Consider the following 20,849-nt stretch of genomic DNA (forward strand, 5'->3'; position numbering starts at 1 on the left):
CACGCACACAAAAGAAATGGACCCATGGCTCTTTAGTCGGTACAGCCGGGTACCTCCCCGCCTCGTGCAGTTTCACCGGACCCGCACTTGTGGAGCTCGGAGTCTGTGGATGGGAATGGGGATCCCAGCTCGAGTGCTCCAAAGCAAACCACCATGATGGGCCACCGCAAAGGACCACAGACCGCTCGACCACGACCACAGACCGCGCCGCAATGGCCACCAAGACCGCAGACTGCAATCGCCACGATCCTGAAGAACACACCCTTGTCTGCCCAACCCCTCATCCGAACAACCACTCTGCCCTTCTGAGGTGGGAGGGGTCTCTTCTCCTCACCACTCGCGTCCTGATTGGACGAGGGGTTGTCGGATGACTCATGGTCACCTCCCGATTGGCTGGGGTATGCGTGTCATGCTCAACCTTCGCTCATTCGCCGGAGGAAACGTCCATGCCCTGCCTTGGGGCAGAGCCTCGATCTGAGGTGATGGAGCCTCCGCCCACGCCTTCAGCCAAAAACACGTGGGCAATGGCGACCGGGAAGAATGAGGGACTGTGGCATTGTAGTGGATGTAGTAGTAGTAGTTATGTTGTAGTTGTAAAAAACCTAGCTAAAAAATAACTCGTAGCGCCCACATGTAATTCCCATCAGACAGAAGGAAGGATTCCAACTATAAACACACACTTATCGAAATAACTGAACTATGGGGACTGCTGAATGTCTGTGTGCAGATGGCTTCCAAATCCGTAACAATATTACGGACCCTGCGATGGTCCCACTTTGAAGTATCGTAAAATTTGGTCGACCGAAAAGGTCTTCAATCTACATAGACCTTCTTCTTCCTCTTTTGGCTTGCTCCCGTTAGGGGTCGCCACAGCGGATCATCCGTCTCCATTTCGCTCTATCCTCCACGTCTTCCATTGACACTCCAACCACTCGCATGTCCGCCCTCACCGCATCCATGAACCTCTTCTTTGGCCTTCCTCTTCTCCTCATCATCCTTCTCCCGATATACTCCGCTTCCTTCCTGTGCACATGTCCAAACCATCTCAATCTCGCCTCTCTCACTTTGTCTCCAAACCGTCCAACCTGCGCCGTCCCTCTAATATACTCAATCCTTGTCCTGTTCATCCTCATCACTCCCAACGAGAATCGCAGCTTCTTTAACTCTGCCACTTCCAGCTCTGCTTCCTGTCTTTTTGTTAGTGCCACCGCCTCCAAACCATACAGCATAGCTGGTCTCACTACCATCTCATATACTTTCCCCTTCACTCTTGCAGCTACCCTTCTGTCACAAATCACTCCTGCAACTCTTCTCCAACCACTCCATCCTGCCTGCACTCTCTTTTTCACTTCTCTCCCACACTCTCCGTTACTTTGGACAGTTGATCCCAAGTATTTAAGCCAATCCACCTTCCCCACCTCAACTCCTTGCAACTGCACCATACCACCACCCTCCCTCTCATTTACGCACATGTACTCCGTCTTACTCCTACTGACTATCATTCCCCTTCTCTCCAGTGCGTACCTCCACCTCTCGAGGCTCGCCTCAGCCTGCTCCCGACTCTCCCTACAGATCATGATGTCATCCGCGACATCATAGTCCATGGAGACTCCAGTCTGATCTCGTCCGTCAACCTGTCCATCACCATTGCAAACAGGAAAGGGCTCAGAGTCGATCCTTGGTGCAATCCCACTTTAACCTTAAACCGGTCCGTCATTCCTACCGCACACCTCACCGCTGTCACACTGTCCTCATACATATCCTGCACGATCCTCACATACTTCTCCACCACTCCGGACTTCCTCATACAATGCCACAACTCCTCTCTTGGCACCCTATCATAAGCTTTCTCTAAATCCACAAACACACAATGTAACTCCTTCTGGCCTTCCCTATACTTCTCCATCAACATTCTGAAAGCAAACATCGCATCAGTGGTGCTCTCTCCTGGCATAAACCCAGATTGCTGCTCACAGATCATCACCTCTCCTCTCAACCGAGCTTCCACTACTCTTTCCCACACCTTCATGGTGTGGCTTAACAACTTTATCCCTCTGTAATTTCCACAGCTCTGCACATCACCCTTGTTCTTTAAAATCGGAACCAGTACACTTAATCTCCACTCCTCCGGCATTCTCTCACTTTCCAAGATTTTATTAAACAATCTGGTTAACAACCCCACTGCCATCTCTCCCAAGCACTTCCATGCCTCCACTGGTATATCATCTGGGCCAACCACATTTCCACTTTTCATCTTCTTCATAGCAGTCCTCACTTCATCCTTACTGATCCACCCCACTTCCAGATTCACTATCTCCACCTCTTCCAACCTTCTCTCTCTCATTTTCTTCATTCATCAGCTCCTCAAAGCACTCCATCCACCTTCTCAACACACTCTCCTCGCTCGTCAGCACATTCCCATTTGCGTCCTTTATCACCCGAACCTGCAGCACATCCTTCCCAGCTCGGTCCCTCTGTCTTGCCAATCGGTATAAATCCTTTTCCCCTTCTTTTGTATCCAACTTCTCATACAGCTCGTCATATGCCTTTTCCTTGGCCTTTGCCACCTCTCTCTTCGCCATGCGCCTTCACTCTTTGTACTCCTGCCTACTTTCTTCATCTCTCTGACTATCCCACTTCTTTTTTGCCAACCCCTTCTTCCTTATACTTTCCTGTACTTCCTCGTTCCACCACCAAGTCTCCTTATCTTCCTTCCTCTGTCCAGATGTCACACCAAGTACCTTCCTAGCTATCTCCCTCACCACTTCTGCTGTAGTTGGCGAATCATCCCACCCATCTTTACCACCATCCAACGCCTGTCTCGCCTCCTCCCTAAATTTCACGCAACAGTCTTCCTCCTTCAGCTTCCACCATCTGGTCCTTGGTTCAGCCCTCACTTTCTTCCTCAACCTCACCTCTAAAGTCATCCTACAGACCACCAATCGATGCTGTCGAGCTACACTCTCCCCTGCCACCACCTTACAGTCTATAATCTCTTTCAGGTTGCATCTCCTGCTTAAGATGTAATCCACCTGTGTGCACTTTCCTCCACTCTTCTACGTCACCGTGTTCGTCCTTCTTCTTGAAATACGTATTTACCACTGCTATTTCCATTCTTTTTGCAAACTCTATCACCATTTGCCCTTCCACATTCCTCTCGTTGAGACCATACCTACTATCACCTCCTCATCCTCTTTATTCCCTTTTTCAGCATGCCCATTGAAATCTGCTCCAATCACCACTCTTTCATCCTTGGACACACTCTCCACCACTTCATCTAACTCACTCCAAAAATCTTCTTTATATTCCATCTCACACCCCATATGTGGGGCATATGCACTGATGACATTCATCATCACCCCTTCAATTTCCAACTTCACACTCATCACTTGGTCTGACACTCTCCTCACCTCCAATACCCTCTTGACATAATCCTCCTTCAGGATTACCCCGACACCATTTCTCCTCCCATCCACACCATGGTGGAACAGTTTGAAACCACCTCCAATGCTCCTAGCCTTACTCCCCATCCATTTGGTCTCTTGTACACACAGTATGTCCACCTTTCTTCTCTCCATCATATCAGCCAACTCTCTCCCTTTGCCAGTCATCGTCCCAACATTCAGAGTTCCAACTCTCACCTCCACACTTCTACCCTTCCCCCTCTCCCACTGCCTCCGGACTCGCCTTCCCCGTCTCCTTCGTCCAGCAGTAGCACAATTTCCACTGGTACCCTGCTGACCAACGGTACCGGTGGCGGTCGTTGGTAACCCGGGCCTCGACCGATCCGGTATGGAAATTCGTTTTGTTGTCCGCATAATGATTTGGCATAGGTTTTTACACCGGATGCCTTTCCTGACGCAACCCTGGTCGCCTCTTACGACACACAGGGATATGGTACACCTATTCTAACCGGGGCATACACTACATCGACATTCAATCTGCATCAACCCAATAGGCCAATTTGAGCCTGATTTTCTAAAATCCTCAAATGTCGTCCAATTGACTTGAATTCAACCACCTATTACATTTGAGGTTATCACAGGTCAAAAGGTCAACATGGGCCACAAGGTCAACCCAAAATAGGCCGCATTTTTAAATGGTTTCTAAAATTGTCAATTTTCATCCGATTGACTTGAAATTTGAATACCATTTGCATATCTGGTCGTTGAATTGATCCACCTTTTAATTTTGAGATTGACTCGGCCAAAGGGCCAATTTGGGCCAAATTGGCCCAGATTTTCTAAAATCCTCAAATTTCATCCAATTGACTTGAAATTTGAAGAGCCTTTGCCCATGCAGTCACTGAACTCAACCACCTGTTAATTTTGAGGTCAGTATAGACCAAAAGGTCAACATAGGCCAGATTTCTAAAATCTTCAATTTTCATCTGATTGATTTAAAATTTGAAAAGTGTTCGCATATCAGGTCACCGAATTCAACCACCTATTAATTTTCAGGTAAACATAGGGCAAAAGGTCAACATTGACCAAAAGGTCAACATCGCCCGAATTTCTAAAATCCTCAATTTTAAACCAATTAACTTGAAATTTGAAGAGCGTTTGCATGTCAGGTCACTGAATTCAACCACCTATTAATTTTGAGGTAAACATTGGCCAAAAGGCCAATTTAGTCCAAATTTTCTGAAATCCTCAATTTTAATCCAATTAACTTGAAATTTGAAGAGCGTTTGCATGTCAGGTCACTGAATTCAACGACCTATTAATTTTGAGGTAAACATAGGCCAAAAGGCCAATTTGGTCAAAATTTTCTAAAATCCTCAATTTTCATCCGATTGATGTGAACCTGAAAAGCATTCATTTATCAGGTCAATGCATTCGACCACCTATTAATTTTGAGGTGAACATAGGCCAAAAGGTCAAAATAGGGCAAAATATTTTGTTTCGGATCCAGCCAATCAGTGAGAATTGAAACATAAACTGTTCCACCTGGCAGAGGTAAGCGCTCTCCCGAGTGCCGTTCTACTTTGCACTGTTTTGCCAAGTGTTGCTCTATGAGTGATTTTTCCTTTGTTGCTTACGAAATCTAAAGATTTCGTAAGTATATTGATTACTTCCGTCATCTGTTTGTGTGTTTGTTTGTGTGTGTGTTTGTGTTTGTTTGTAGGCACGATAACTTGAGAACGGAAGAAGCTACCAATGTCAAATTACACCACGTGATTCAGGAGGGTGATGGCTAATGCTGATTAGATTTTGGTCAAAATCGGTAAAAGGTCAAGGTCACAGTGAGGTCAAACATTCGATTTTTGATGGTTTGGGACAGAATCATCATAGAAACTTCTGGTTTGCGTCGCTACCTTCTCTAGAGACAGCTTTTATTAGACAAGGTCAGAGGTCAAGTTGACGATTTCGTAAGTACCAGTCTATGACTGCTTGTTTGTCTGTTTTTACTTACGAAATCTAAGGATTTCGTACGTATATTGATGACTTCCGTCCTTTGTTTGTGTGCTTGTTTGTGTGTGTGTGTGTTTGTTTGTTTGTTTGTAGGCACGATAACTCGAGAACGGAAGAAGCTACCAATGTCAAATTGCACCACGTGATTCAGGAGGGTGATGGCTAGTACTGATTAGATTTTCCTCAAAATCGGTCAAAGGTCAATGTCACAGTGAGGTCAAACATTCGATTTTTGATGGTTTGGTACAGAATCATCGTAGAAACTTCTGGTTTGCGTCACTACCTTCTCTAGAGACAGCTTTTATTCGACAAGGTCAGAGGTCAAGTTGACGATTTCGTAAGTACCAGTCTATGACTGTTTGTTTGTCTTTTTTACTTCCGAAATCCTGATGACTTCCGTCCTCTGTTTGTGTGTTTGTTTGTTTCTGTGTGTGTGTGTGTGTGTGTGTGTGTGTGTGTGTGTGTGTGTGTGTGTGTGTGTGTGTGTGTGTGTGTGTGTGTGTGTGTGTGTGTGTGTGTGCGCGCGCGCGCGCGTGTGTAGGCACGATAACTCGACAACGGAAGAAGCTATCCAATGTCAAATTACACCACATGATGGCTTGCGCTGATTAGATTTTGGTCAAAATCGGTCAAAGGTCAAGGTCACAGTGAGGTCAAACATAATTCTGTAAATTCATGTGGAGAAATGGAGTATTTTTGCTTCGGTCGACGTTACGAGTTCCTTTTAACTTCGATTTTAATTTTGGCTTCGGTTTTTGCGATCGCTTAGGACGCTTAACACTCTGTTGTCGAAATTCTGGTAAAAATCAGATGTTTTGGAGACGTTTTAAAATTGTATAAAAAATATTTCACTCGCCGCGTCACGGCTCGTCACGTGGTGCAGCGCGCTCGAGCAGAGGCGTCGTTGAGTCACGTAAACGTTTTCCGTGTGCGCACTGACGGTGTTTTCGATAAAGACAGTGTTTAAATGTCATTTTTTTTTATCCCAATAAAGGTTATCGTCGCATGCCTGACTCGCTAAGCCATCGGATTATGTAAAGATTGTTGGTGGATGGCCGAATATTATGGTTTTGTGACTGATAAAAAATATTAAATAATTGCGTGGAGAAATGGAGATTTTTGCTTCGGTTCGACATTACGATTTTTGATGGTTTAGTGCAGAATCATCGTAGAAACTTCTGGTTTGCGTTGCTACCTTCTCTAGAGACAGCTTTTATTAGAAAAGGTCAGAGGTCAAGTTGACAATTTCGTAAGTACCAGTCTATGACTGCTTGTTTGTTTGTTTATGTGCAGATTATCTCAAAAAGTTGTGAATGGATCCGGATGAAATTTGGTGAGCAGCTTGGTTATTTGACAAGGATGAACTGATTAGAATTTGGTGAAGATCCAGATCCGGATCTGACGACTCAAATGTTTTCAGTGATTCTTCACCATTGCGAGATAGGGCTAAACTAATACATAGCACGATATCTAAAAAAGTTTGCGACTGATTCGGATGAAGCTTGGTGGACATGTTGGAGGTGTCACCACGAATAATTTATTCGATTTTTGTGAAGGTCCGAATCCGGATTTGGACACGAGAATTATTTAATTTTTTAAGTGATTCTTCACCTTTGAGAGATTGCACCAAAAACGAAATATAGCATGGTATTTCAAAAATGTATTGGACCTGATATGTTCTCGTGGATCAGGCATTGTGTGTCGGAGGTATTTGCTCTCCCAAGTGCCCTTCTAGTTCATTCATGTTTTCTTCTCATTTGCAAAGAATATTGGACGAGTAGATCCAAACAAATGAATCTTCGGAGATTATTAAAGCAGCATATATTTGAACAAATTTGCGTTTGCTTTAGTAGTCTCGGCTAATTTTAAGAGTTACTGTTTGGACGAGCATTTTCCATTTCATTAATAACCTTCAAAACTTCAACCACATTTACAAACTCGAACAACACTCAGAACAGTTTACGATTTGTATCCCACTGATAGGTCGGATCTGCATCTGTACCTTAACCAAAATCTAATCGGTTAGTTATTGTCACCTACCCAACTCACTGACCAGATGTTTTCAGAACCCGTCCATGTTTTGAAACACGATGCTACATATCGTTTTTGGTCCCATCTCTCAAAGGTGTAGAATTACTTTGTGAATCTTAAAAATTCTCGTTGACAGATTTAGATCTTCACCGAAATATAATCAATTCGTCCTCATCCCACACCTAATCTGTTTACCAAGTTTCATCCGAATCTATCTATAGCGTTTTGAGATATCGTGCTCTGTAACCGTTTCGGCCCTATCTGTCAATGGTGAAGAATCACTTTAAAAATTCTAGTGTCCAGATCCAGATATTCACCAAAATCTAATCAATTCGTCCTTGTCACACACCAATCTAGACACCAAATTTCGTCCAAATTTGTCCATAACTTGAGATATCCTGCTCACAGATAAATAGACAGCCAGACAAACATGGTGAAAACATAACGTCCGTCCTCCTTCAGTGGCCGAGGTAACTCGAGTGAAGTCGATGCCGTGCCATCGCTAATCCCCATGCTTCCTGCTTGGAGATTTGCGATGAATTCCTTTGTGAAGCAGAGTTAAAACATGGCAAAAAAGTTCCACCAGGAATGGGGCCCAATATCAAATTCTGAGTTTAACATTTTTTCCCCGTTTTGACTCCTGCGACCCTTAGTCCCCACCCACAGGGGCATTAACCGGTGGTCAAATCAAAAAAATTGTTACATATCATGCATCACCCAATGTTGATTTTATATATGAAGTTTCATTTTGAAATGTTTAAAAATGTGCCTATAATTGTATTTTTAGGTACTGGCGGACCCCAACTTTCGCGGTCCCGCTATTTGCGGACCCCACGTATTCATAAAGTGTGAGCTACTTCTACATTGGTGCTTCATGTATTCTCGGTGTTTTTTCTATTTTTTAAACACTTCGGACTGGTCTCCTATGTTCACCACCACTGATATTAATTCAGCCTGGAAATTCTTCCACAGAAACCTGCTCTCTATTATGCCCAGATTCATCCCATCTCATCTTCAATGATCTTACCCATCCTCCCACTCTTGGTTCTCTGAATCCTGTGGTGAGGCAGTTACTTTAAAACAAATTGCATTCTCCTCCTGGAAGGCAAGTCCGACCAAAGGCAACCTCAGAGCATTCCACAAAGCCCCCAACAAGTATGTGTCTCCCCTCGGGAGATCCAGAAAACATCTGTCCAATCTCAAGAATGAGCTTTCAGACTTGTCTCTCTCCTCTGCTTTGACTCTTCCAACAATCGTGGAGGCCCTCAATATCAGACATGAGATCAGGGCCATCTCTCGAGACATATCTCGAGCTTTTGATAGAGTCTGGCATCCCGCCTTAATCTCCAAACTCTCTGCCTATGGAATCCAAGGCCAACTCCACTCGTGGATTACCGACTTCCTCCACTCTCATAGTCAACGTGTGGCTCTCAACGGAACCCTTTCATCTCCTCTCTGTGTCAAGGCTGGACTACCCCAAGGCAGTGTTCAAGTCCCCATTGTTATTCCTAATCTTTATCAATGATATCACTGACTCAGGAAAATCCTCTTTATCTCTTTGCTGATGACTCCACTCTCTGCCGTGACTGATGTCTCTCATCCTTCTGACAAACAGGAAGGAGCCTCTTCGCTCTCCTCAAAACCTTGACAAAATCACAAACTGGTCAAACATAATTTTGCTTCTGTATCCATTTTGTCCATCCTTTGCATTCTCCATTACCCCTCGTCGTTATCTGCATCCCTTGTTTGTCTGTCTCCATCTACTTTCTCCCTCCGCCATGCTGTTGTTGTCTCCCCTTTCTCCTACTGTTCCCTTTGTTATTATGTCCTGATTTGTTCTGTGTAATTGCTATTCCACGAGCCGAGACAATCTAAAATATAAATAAATAAACAATGCCCTGACATTTGCAGACCCCGACATTCGCGGAATTTTTCAGGAACGTATCCCCCGTGAATGTCGGGGTCTGACAGTGTTTGACCTTTTGTCCCCACCCCATGGGGCAGATCCAAAAATGCTATACTGCTCTTGCACCTTGTCATGTGGTGGTGATAACTACCAAGATTGGTGAATTTCTGCACAACCGTTTAAGGCCCGGTCACACCTTGACGTTTTAGCCAGCGATGGCAACGTATTAAAATGTATGTAAAACGCTGGCTGACGTTGAACTTTTGATGTTTTTTTTTTTAACATTCGGACGTATTCATAACGAGTTGGTCGTATGCATAACATATTAGTAATGGACTCAGAACGTTTCGTTGTGTTATAGATAACTTATACCAACGAATGCTGAACCTGTTGTCGGCCTACACAACCGATGCCCAACGATAGTCTAACTTCGGCATAGCGCGTTGCACGCATCGCCGACGATGTCGTGACGTAGCCTATTAAAAGGCTGACACACAACGATTCGAATCATAACTGCCGTAGAAATGGAAGTGACAACATCGCGGTCACACCTTGGCGATCTTGCCAGCGTATGCCGACCTAAGAAAAATGTGTCTAAAACGTTGGGGCACGTCAAATACGGTATGAGTAAGTTTGGTATACGTGAGTACAACGCTAAAGTACGCTATCATACGTCGTAGTAAGTAGAGTACGTCAAGAAATTTTAAACATGTTCAAAATTTTACGACGTACTCGGCGTATGACACACGTTCTGCATGCGATGGGGATAAGTTGTACACACGATATGTGGACGCTTACACACTTTCACAAAGGCTACTTATAAGCTACTCATAAGTCAAAACACGTCGCGGTAATGTCTTTTTTTACGCGAAACTTATTTCTAACTTATGTTTGACGTGCTTTGAACCAATTCTTTACGTAGTCCCAACACACATCGACGTATGCAGACGTATTCCAATGACGTCTTCCGGTCGACAAAAAAAAAAAAAAAATTAACGTGTTTCTAATTTACAACTGCCATATAAAGACGTGTTCCCAGCGGTTTTGGGAATTGGTATATAAAAATGGTGCTCATAAAAGGGGAACCCAACAGTGTTTTCGAGTCCTTTTTGAGTCGATGTCCATGTCAGCAGTAACAGTATCAGTATCAGTATCAGTATTAGTATTAGTATTAGTAGTAGTTTGTTCATGTTGGCAGTAGTAGGTGAGTGTGAGGGGGAGGCTCTGGGTTATGATGGATCGTCCATGTGTCCGCGTATCCACGGGTAGGTTCATAAGCTGCCACTCAACGATTTAAATGGCTGCATCTCCACTATTGAAAGTAGACGCTTGCGCTCAACAATTGGATTTTTTTTACACTCAACGACTTTTAAACGGTACCACTCAGCTATTTTCATTGTTTACAATGAACGATTTAAATTGCTGTCACTCGCCTTTGTTTTTTGACGCTGGGGTTTGGAAATTTGAAGCGTTTCTTCTGAACGTGTTAAAACGCTCAAACTCGACTATTTTAAAAGGACGCTGCCGATGGACAATTGGAATCATAGCCAAGCTAGACATCGAAGTGTAAACATCCTCGTCATGCCAAATAAAAGTTTGAAGAATGCTGCAAATAAGTGTCCTGGCCGTGGCCGTGGTCGCTGACGCAAGGACGATCCATTATACCGACGTCTTTCAGCCTATGAGTAACTTAAAAGTAACGTCTGTTGACGTGTGGCAATGATCGCGTAACGTGCCAACAACACGTTAATCATAGGTTAGAAATAAGTTTCGGGTACGCTAAACATTACCTCGGCGCGTCTCAACTTATAATTAACTTACAAGTAGCATGTGTTGACGTCTGTCAACGATCGCAGACCGTGCATACAACTTGTGGCCAGCGTAGCGGAACGTGTGAGTCATACGCCGGCATACATCGTGAAATTTCAAGCATGAAACAATTTGAGAACAACCAAAAAGTACAATGTTTAAAGCCAACGTACAACGACGTATGGCAGTGTTTTTCAACGTGCTCTCAATGTTATCAAAACTTACCCATAACGTATTCAACGTGTGCCAGCGTTTTAGAAAAAAAATTCAAAAATCGGCATACGTTGGCTAAAACGTCAAGGTGTGACCAGGCCTTTAGGAGGAGATGGCGTGACGGACGGATGGATGGAGCCGATTGCAATCCTCCTCTCCTCCCCCCCCCCACCCCCCTGCCCCCCATCCTCCCTCTTCCCAGTTGTTGTTTTTTTTAAAAAGCATGGCGATGACAAGTAAGCAAAAGGGTCAGTATTCTTTCTCACATATTGGTGATGAAAACATTTCTGTTAACAAGATTTTGAAAAGTTGGTCCAATTTTCCTAAAACTTGCCGAATAAAGTACATCTCCAGACTCCAGCATGAGGTGTGTAGCAGTTATTAAACATTTCTGTCCACAAATCCCTATAAACAAGCACATTCAAGACATGTAAATATTTGTTTTTATCAATCTTGTGGTTTCATGTGCAATGCAGCCTGGCATGAAAATCACAACTTTGGAATGCCTTCTCTCTGCATGATGATTATCATTAACTGTGTTGGAAGCGACAACTTCTGAATATTTTCCTAACAACTTCTGTCTTTGAGTACAACGGAGAAGCTTGATAATCCCACTTCTAGATGTAACAACACAAATGGGTTGCATGACTCTACAACCATTTTCACCATCAATAACCACATACCTATTTATATCTGGGACTAAAAGCGCAACAATTTTGTTGTTCGTCTGACCATGTGCTCCTGGTCTAATAACCTTCCTCTTTTTTTTATTCATTATTCCATAAAAAAAAACTAGGCACTATAGTATACAAGCTAGATCAGACTGGAATCCTTCTGTTCTGGTGGGAGTCAATCTTTGTCTTGTATTAAAGATATATATGAGCTACATTTTAATATTTGTGAATTGTAAATATAATAAATATAAACCCCAACATAATTGTGCCTCAACATTTCTTGTAAGAGGGTCATGCCCCCACCTTTGTCTAGAGCTGTCATCCAAATAATACAAGCCAAAAGCAATAACAAGAAGCACACTAATAACTATATTCTATCTGCATGATGGATTCTTTGTGTTCCTAAGAGCGCACCTTGGAGGCAGACGGAGAAGTGCTACACCTGGAGTCAGTGAGCCGTGATCAGGCTGGGGAGTATGAATGTCTTGCCAGCAATGAGGCTGGTCCTCCAGCTACACGACGTCTGCAGTTCAACGTCAACTGTACGTCCTCTCCATCATTGGGTTCCGTCCTCTTCATCACTTTCATCATCAAACTCGTTTTATATTCAGAATTCATCAAATCTTTGATGATATCCACTTGTGTTAAAATCAGAAACATGACAAAATATCATATTCATATTTTTCACCATTTACACCATTCGTTGCACTTGGACATCTGGATGTTGTTTTCATTTAGGAAAATGTCAGCAATGACTGTGGGCCACTTAAGGCGTTTCTTGGGTAACCTCGCTGGGGTCTGATGCCACCATGTTTTTTGGCCTGCTCAACCATGCCTTGACTTGAAACAGGCGCAACGATTTCTGAACGAGGAAGTTTTTTTCTTACATTCCTCACTCATATTATCGAATGCCTGTTCATCATAGCTACAAATCGCTGGGTACATTGCAATGCTTCGAAACGCTCAGAGACAGCAGCGTTTGTGGCTTCATTTCATTTCCGCACATGCGATAACCTCGAGAATCTCATAAACTAAACAGAATTGCAAAGTTTAAGCTCCAAAATTGAAGCTTAATTTGTCCAATTTGAACATATTTGACATTTTGGGCATCTCTGGAGTTCGTGAGGTGTGTGTTTAATATGATGGTTTGGTGATTGCTAATCACATGCCAAGCGAGCTGTTTCTTATCAACCGTTTTGTTGGAGTGCTTAAACCACTTGGCAAGCACTCGACAATATTCGCACTGTCACTGAAAACTACATCGATCAACTTGAACAAAGTTCAGGAGTCACTCGCATGCGTTCTTAGCCATGTGTTCTTCTGCGGTGCAACAGGCAGTGCCTGGCTCGCTGAAAATGTGAAATTGTATTTTCCACGACGTTCCCCTTTTTGTACGATCTTCCATTTTATGATCCGTCACTTCAGCATAGACAAATACAAACAAAAACTTGAAGGGCACTCGGTTGAGTGTAAACCTCTGCCACGTAATGCCTGATCTATGAGAACATACCAGGCCCAATACATTTTTGAAATATAATCCGATATATCGTTTTTGGCCCGAACTCTCAATGGTGAAGAATCACTTAAAATATTCTCGTCGTCGAATCCGGATCCAGATCTTCACCATGATCTAAACAGTTTGTCCTTGTTACACACCCAACCTGCCTGCTAAATTTCATCTGGATCCATCCACAACTTTTTGAGATATCCTGCACACAGATGGACAAACAGACAGACGGACAGGGGTGAAAACATAACATCCTTCACCTTCGGTGGTGGAGGTAAAAAAAACGTTTCGTTTTTAAAACTTTCTTCGATCGTTCTGCCTGCTGAAGCCGCTTGGCATGCATTTAAGTTTCAATGGCGATACCGCGGTTCTATACAGGAGGTAGGAAGGCAAAATAAATTATTTGATCACAATGAGTAAAAAATGTTTTCAATTATGACTTATTGAATCGCCATATCATGGCAGGAAAGCCGAGAGGTATGCATGCCTGCTCTGTGTAGCCTGGATTTGAATCCCGACCCAGCTACAAACTGTCATGCTGGTGTTTCACAGGCAGGGTGATTCATCAATGTGTGTGCCATCTCTCGGATAGATGATAAACTGGGTGTCACATCTTCCGGAATCCCTCACCCCTCTCTCTCCCTCCCAACTGTACCCATTCTCTCCTCTTTCCCTCCCAACCATACCCCTTCTCTCCCACTCTCCTCTCTCTCTCTCTCTCTCTCTCTCTCTCTCTCTCTCTCTCTCTCTCTCTCTCTCTCTCTCTCTCTCTCTCTCTCTCTCTCTCTCTCTCTCTCTCTCTCTCTCTCTCTCTCTCTCTCTCTCTCTCTCTCTCTCTCTCTCTCTCTCTCTCTCTCTCTCTCTCTCTCTCTCTCTCTCCTCTCTCTCCTCTCTCTCTCTCTCTCTCTCTCTCTCTCTCTCTCCCTCTCTCTCTCTCTCTCCTCTCTCTCCTCTCTCTCTCTCTCTCTCTCTCTCTCTCTCTCTCCTCTCTCTCTCTCTCTCTCTCTCTCTCTCTCTCTCCTCTCTCTCTCTCTCTCTCTCCTCTCTCTCTCTCTCTCTCTCCTCTCTCTCCTCTCTCTCCTCTCTCTCCTCTCTCCTCTCTCTCCTCTCTCTCTCCTCTCTCTCTCTCTCTCTCTCTCTCTCTCTCTCCTCTCTCTCCTCTCTCTCTCTCTCTCTCCTCTCTCTCCTCTCTCTCTCTCTCTCCCTCTCTCTCCTCTCTCTCTCTCTCTCCTCTCTCTCCTCTCTCTCCTCTCTCTCCTCTCTCTCTCTCTCTCTCCTCTCTCTCCTCTCTCTCCTCTCTCTCTCTCTCTCTCCTCTCTCTCCCCTCTCTCTCCCCTCCTTTCTTCTTCCCTCTCTCTCCCCTCCTTTCTTCTTCCCTCTCTCTCCCCTCCTTTCTTCTTCCCTCTCTCTCCCTCCTTTCTTCTTCCCTCTCTCTCCCTCCTTTCTTCTTCCCTCTCTCTCCCCTCCTTTTCTTCTTCCCTCTCTCTCCTCCTTTCTTCTTCCCTCTCTCCCCCTCCTTTCTTCTTCCCTCTCTCTCCCTCCTTTCTTCTTCCCTCTCTCCCTCCTTTCTTCTTCCCTCTCTCTCCCCTCCTTTCTTCTTCCCTCTCTCCCTCCTTTCTTCTTCCTCTCTCTCCCCTCCTTTCTTCTTCCCTCTCTCTCCCTCCTTTCTTCTTCCCTCTCTCTCCCCTCCTTTCTTCTTCCCTCTCTCTCCCCTCCTTTCTTCTTCCCTCTCTCTCCCTCCTTTCTTCTTCCCTCTCTCTCCCTCCTTTCTTCTTCCCTCTCTCCCCTCCTTTCTTCTTCCCTCTCTCTCCCCTCCTTTCTTTTTCCCTCTCTCTCCCCTCCTTTCTTCTTCCCTCTCTCTCCCCTCCTTTCTTCTTCCCTCTCTCTCCCCTCCTTTCTTCTTCCCTCCCTCTCCCCTCCTTTCTTCTTCCCTCTCTCTCTCCCTCCTTTCTTCTTCCCTCTCTCTCCCCTCCTTTCTTCTTCCCTCTCTCTCCCTCCTTTCTTCTTCCCTCTCTCTCCCTCCTTTCTTCTTCCCTCTCTCTCCCTCCTTTCTTCTTCCCTCTCTCTCCCCCTCCTTTCTTCTTCCCTCTCTCTCCCCTCCTTTCTTCTTCCCTCTCTCTCCCCTCCTTTCTTCTTCCCTCTCTCTCCCTCCTTTCTTCTTCCCTCTCTCTCCCTCCTTTCTTCTTCCCTCTCTCTCCCCTCCTTTCTTCTTCCCTCTCTCTCCCCCTCCTTTCTTCTTCCTCTCTCTCCCCTCCTTTCTTCTTCCCTCTCTCTCCCCTCCTTTCTTCTTCCCCTCTCTCTCCCCTCCTTTCTTCTTCCCCTCTCTCTCCTCCTTTCTTCTTCCCTCTCTCTCCCTCCTTTCTTCTTCCTCTCTCTCTCCCTCCTTTCTTCTTCCCTCTCTCTCCCCCTCCTTTCTTCTTCCCTCTCTCTCCCCTCCTTTCTTCTTCCCTCTCTCTCCCTCCTTTCTTCTTCCCTCTCTCTCCCTCTCCTTTCTTCTTCCCTCTCTCTCCCTCCTTTCTTCTTCCCTCTCTCTCCCTCCTTTCTTCTTCCTCTCTCTCCCTCCTTTCTTCTTCCCTCTCTCTCCCTCCCTCCTTCTTCTTCCCTCTCTCTCCCCCTCCTTTCTTCTTCCCTCTCTCCCCCTCCTTTCTTCTTCCCTCTCTCTCCCCTCCTTTCTTCTTCCCTCTCTCTCCCTCCTCCTTCTTCTTCCCTCTCTCTCCCCTCCTTTCTTCTTCTCCTCTCTCTCCCCTCCTTTCTTCTTCCCTCTCTCTCCACTCCTTTCTTCTTCCCTCTCTCTCTCCCTCCTTTCTTCTTCCCTCTCTCTCCCCTCCTTTCTTCTTCCCTCTCTCTCTCCCTCCTTTCTTCTTCCTCTCTCTCCCCTCCTTTCTTCTTCCCTCTCTCTCCCCTCCTTTCTTCTTCCCTCTCTCTCCCCTCCTTTCTTCTTCCCTCTCTCTCCCTCCTTTCTTCTTCCCTCTCTCTCCCCTCCTTTCTTCTTCCCTCTCTCTCCCTCCTTTCTTCTTCCCTCTCTCTCCTCCTTTCTTCTTCCCTCTCTCTCCCTCCTTTCTTCTTCCCTCTCTCTCCCCTCCTTTCTTCTTCCCTCTCTCTCCCCTCCTTTCTTCTTCCCTCTCTCTCCCCTCCTTTCTTCTTCCCTCTCTCTCCCCTCCTTTCTTCGTCCCTCTCTCTCCCTCCTTTCTTCGTCCCTCTCTCTCCCCTCCTTTCTTCGTCCCTCTCTCTCCCTCCTTTCTTCTTCCCTCTCTCTCCCCTCCTTTCTTCTTCCCCTCTCTCTCCCCTCCTTTCTTCTTCCCTCTCTCTCCCCTCCTTTCTTCTTCCCTCTCTCTCCCCTCCTTTCTTCTTCCCTCTCTCTCCCCTCCTTTCTTCTTCCCTCTCTCTCCCCTCCTTTCTTCTTCCCTCTCTCTCCCCTCCTTTCTTCTTCCCTCTCTCTCCCCTCCTTTCTTCTTCCCTCCCTATATCTCTCCCACCCCTCCCCCTGCTCCCCAACCTTCCCTTTCTGTAGAGGGGACTAGCATGTACAAATCAGATTTGGAGTGAGCTGACCTGTGGGGTGCAAAGGTTGCTGCATGTACGAGCATGCACGCATGCAGGCAGACCTTTGCCAGGAAGATAGTGTAGGTTTTAAATGCTCCCGCCCCAGGTCTCCGTGTGTGTGTGTGTGTGTGTGTGTGTGTGTGTGTGTGTGTGTGTGTGTGTGTGTGTGTGTGTGTGTGTGTGTGTGTGTGTGTGTGTGTGTGTGTGTGTGTGTGTGTGTGTGTGTGTGTGTGTGTGTGTGTGTGTGTGTGTGTGTGTGTGTGTGTGTGTGTGTGTGTGTGTGGTTGATTGGTATCTACATATGTGGGTTTCAGAATGTGGAATGGAGTCCTTCCAGGGCAGGCTCAAGGCATCCACCTTCATTTCAGTAAGGGATCATGATTCATGGACCAAGCTGCAAAGTTTTCTGTTTTCAAAGTTTTGTGCCGAGGACTCTCTTCAGGATCGGCGCTCAGCCCCCGGACAGCTTCCAGCTGCAGTTAGTTTGTAGTAAGACTCCCAGGGATTGTTTTTAATATCTCTGTGAGGTTCTTCGTCATCATTCCCGGAGGTCCATCTATCACTGAAACAACTTTGGCATTCTTCAACTTCCAGGATCTTTTCACTTCATTCTTGAGGTCTTGGTGTTTGGTCATTTTCTTGATTTCTGCATCGTTTAGTCCAAAATCACGGTATTAACACCTCAATTAGCAAGCAATGCCTTCTCTTTTTTTTGTACTGAAGTATGATATCTGGTCGCAATGCTTTGTTTTCGGTGTTCACGTTCGATGGGATCATTAGGCCGTATGTGAGCAGGAGGTACTTCCATGTTTTCAGTGATTGCTTTTGGTTCATGTGTCCACGAATTCTATGAAATTGAGACATCAAAGTTTTTGCAGATGTGCCAGCGGATTACTTTACAAGCTCTGTTGTGTTGTTGCATGTGCAGTACAGCAGTTATGGGACCAATTTGGTGGAATTGTGCCTTTGATGATAAAAGCATGAAATTTGGCACACAGTGAGGGCATGCCCTTGGGAAGATTTACGGCTGTAGGGCCATCAAAGATTTGTCCCATGACAGGAATGGCAGACATTTTCCAAAATGACCACCAAAGACATGATAATTATGTTAGGGTTAGAGAACCCGGCAGCTCTGCGTCACTGGATGATATCTGGTCCTGAGATGGCTCGGTTTATTGGAGAATTTGATGGTTCAACCGAGAAGAGGCAGGACACAAATCGGCGTTACCATGAACAAAAGGAGCATGCACAGATGGTATTTGCGTGAGATGTGAAATCACTGAGTGGAGCCAAAGAAGAGATGGGAAACCCATTCAGTGAGAACAGCAGTGATCTTGTACTGGGCAGTAGGAACATTGCAGACACAGCTGCGGCAGACATGGTGCGCCAGATTGAGAAACTTGGACTCAACTTGTATGAGACGTATATAAAGGAGAGACTCGTCAGCCAAACAATTCCCATTGCAGATCCTGTCAAGCGGAACAACCTCAATCTCTTCACCCGGCCTCCAGTCAAAGAGAAGTCGAGTAAACAGCTACAGCTGTCATCCCTGAAGAATAACTGCTCACTCTTCTCTGGATTGTACATTGCCTCCCAGATACGCAATGGTGATCTGGACGAGTTCTTCCAGCATGAATATCAGGCCTGTCCACCAGCACTGTCACAGATGGGTGTCCTGAGAACCGGGTTGAAGTCAGACTTGGTGCGCTGCTTGCAAGACCTTACTCCTGCAAAAGAGAGCGTCTCCAGTCCCACAGTGCAGGTCACCATCCTTGACGGCACTGCCATCATCAACATGCTGCGACCTGGGATTGCAAAGACGTTCCAGGGTTATGCCACTGATGTTTTGGTGCCATACATCACATCACATCTTCAGCATGTAACCAGATGAGACATCATCTAGGATGTGTACATGTCTGAAATCTTGAAGGCTGACACTCGCAGCAAGAGAGGTAAGGGGGTTAGGAGACATGTTGATCCATCGAGTGCAATTCCTGGAAACTGGTAGGCGTTTCTCCGCATCAATGACAATAAGATTGAGTTGTTCTCCTTCCTGGTAATGAACGCAGCAGGCATCAACACCAACAAACAGATCATCACCACATACCAGACTGATGTGCTTTGCACAAATCGCCAAGATGTCTTGGGTCTGGCTCCATGCACCCATGAAGAGGCTGACACTCACATCATACTCCACCTCGAAGATGCCGTGTGGCAAGGGCACAACAAAGTGTCAATACACACAGTTGACATGGATATTGTAGTTCTGGCTGTAACATCAGCCCAGCACCTCGACATCTCTGAACTGTGGGTTGCATTTGGTGTTGTGAAAAGCTTCCAGTTCCTTGCCACTTATGAGATAGCCAGAGCACTGGGCCCTGATCAGTGTGTCACCTTGCCGATGTCCCACACCTTCACTGGGTGCGACACAGTGTCCTTTTTTGGAGGCAGAAGCAAGAGGTCTGCTTGGGACACCTTGAACAAATATGGCGATGTCACCCTAGCTTTCCGTGTCTTGGTTGCTAGACGAAGCCCACAATCCACAGAGGAAAGGCTGGGGCCACCGAAGCGATTTGTGGTCCTGCTATACACTCGCGCCAGCAGCCAGTAGTCTGTCAACAAGGCAAGGAAATGGCTGTTCACTCAAAAAGGCAGAGCAATTGATTGTCTGCCTCTGACACAGGCTGCACTCATCCAGCACATCAAGAGGGCTGCCGACCAGGCTGGTCACTGCCGGGCCCAGATGATGATTGTGACTCCAGAGCTTCCATCTCCAAGTGAATGGCAGTGGAACAAGAAGGTCGAGGGAGGCTGAAAAGTATGCTGGACAACCCAACCAGAAGCCACAGAAGCTTGAAGGAAACTCATTCGTTGTGGCTGCAAGAATGGCTGCGCAGGACACTGCAAGTGCCGCAAGGCTGCTCTGCAGTGCGCTGCTCGTGGTCTCTGCGGCGGACTTTGCACGAACTGACTGACAGGTAACAACAGTCGACGTATGAGACATGAATTGTACACATTGAGCTGTAAACTGAAACACAACAAGTCCCTTTAATTAATGTGTGCTCATTAGTAGCTTGAAAGGCAATTTCTCCAGTGAAGTTGTCACTTAAAAATTGTCCCCACTTAAAATAAAAGTAATGCCTTACGACCCCCCAATAATGAAATTTGGCATTATCTACCATTGTAGAGTTACATAAACCACTGATATGAAGTAGATAATAGAAATAAATCACCTTGCAATGGACTTGATCAAATATCAAAGGTACTAGAACAGCTGATGATGGCCGTCTTGGAAAATGGCCGCCACTTTTGTCACAGGGCAAATCTGCAATGGCCCAACAGTGAAGAATATTGCTTAAGGTATATTCTAACAGTGTGCCAAATGTCATGCTTCTATCATCAAAGGCACAATCTATTTACATATGTGCAGTACGAATACAGCCTTTTCTGGCTTTTTTCATTTATATGCAATCCCATTGGTTAAGAGATATCACGTGACATATAACACAGCCAAAGGCCAGCGCACCGAATTAGTCAAGTTGTGTCTTCCACCCATTGGCTCACTGCACAGCTAGCTTGACTCCACACACAATTGGAACCTCACTAAATAAATAACATGTTCACGGTTTTTTTTTGCTGCGGTAAGCCGAAGCTATCTGCTACGGTAAATGGTGTACACGACATTCCCGTTCACAATCGCCACGCCATGCCCCTTGAAGATGTATCTTCGATAAATGGATGAGGTGTGTGCG

At 45.5% G+C, this 20,849-nt stretch overlaps 1 protein-coding gene across 1 annotated transcript in view; it reads left to right on the top strand.

Moving 5' to 3' along the window:
* Nucleotides 1–20,849, top strand: part of LOC147031637 (limbic system-associated membrane protein-like) — a 388,857-nt gene that overhangs the window by 351,604 nt on the left and 16,404 nt on the right. The window contains exon 5 of the mRNA XM_085866197.1: nt 12,455–12,589. Coding sequence (XP_085722323.1) covers nt 12,455–12,589 — 135 coding nt within the window. The remainder of the gene's footprint in view (nt 1–12,454; nt 12,590–20,849) is intronic.

Source organism: Eptatretus burgeri, chromosome 2, assembly GCF_056783735.1.
Source record: "Eptatretus burgeri isolate ZD-2024b chromosome 2, Ebu_testis_v1, whole genome shotgun sequence".
In the NCBI taxonomy this organism is placed as follows: domain Eukaryota; kingdom Metazoa; phylum Chordata; class Myxini; order Myxiniformes; family Myxinidae; genus Eptatretus; species Eptatretus burgeri.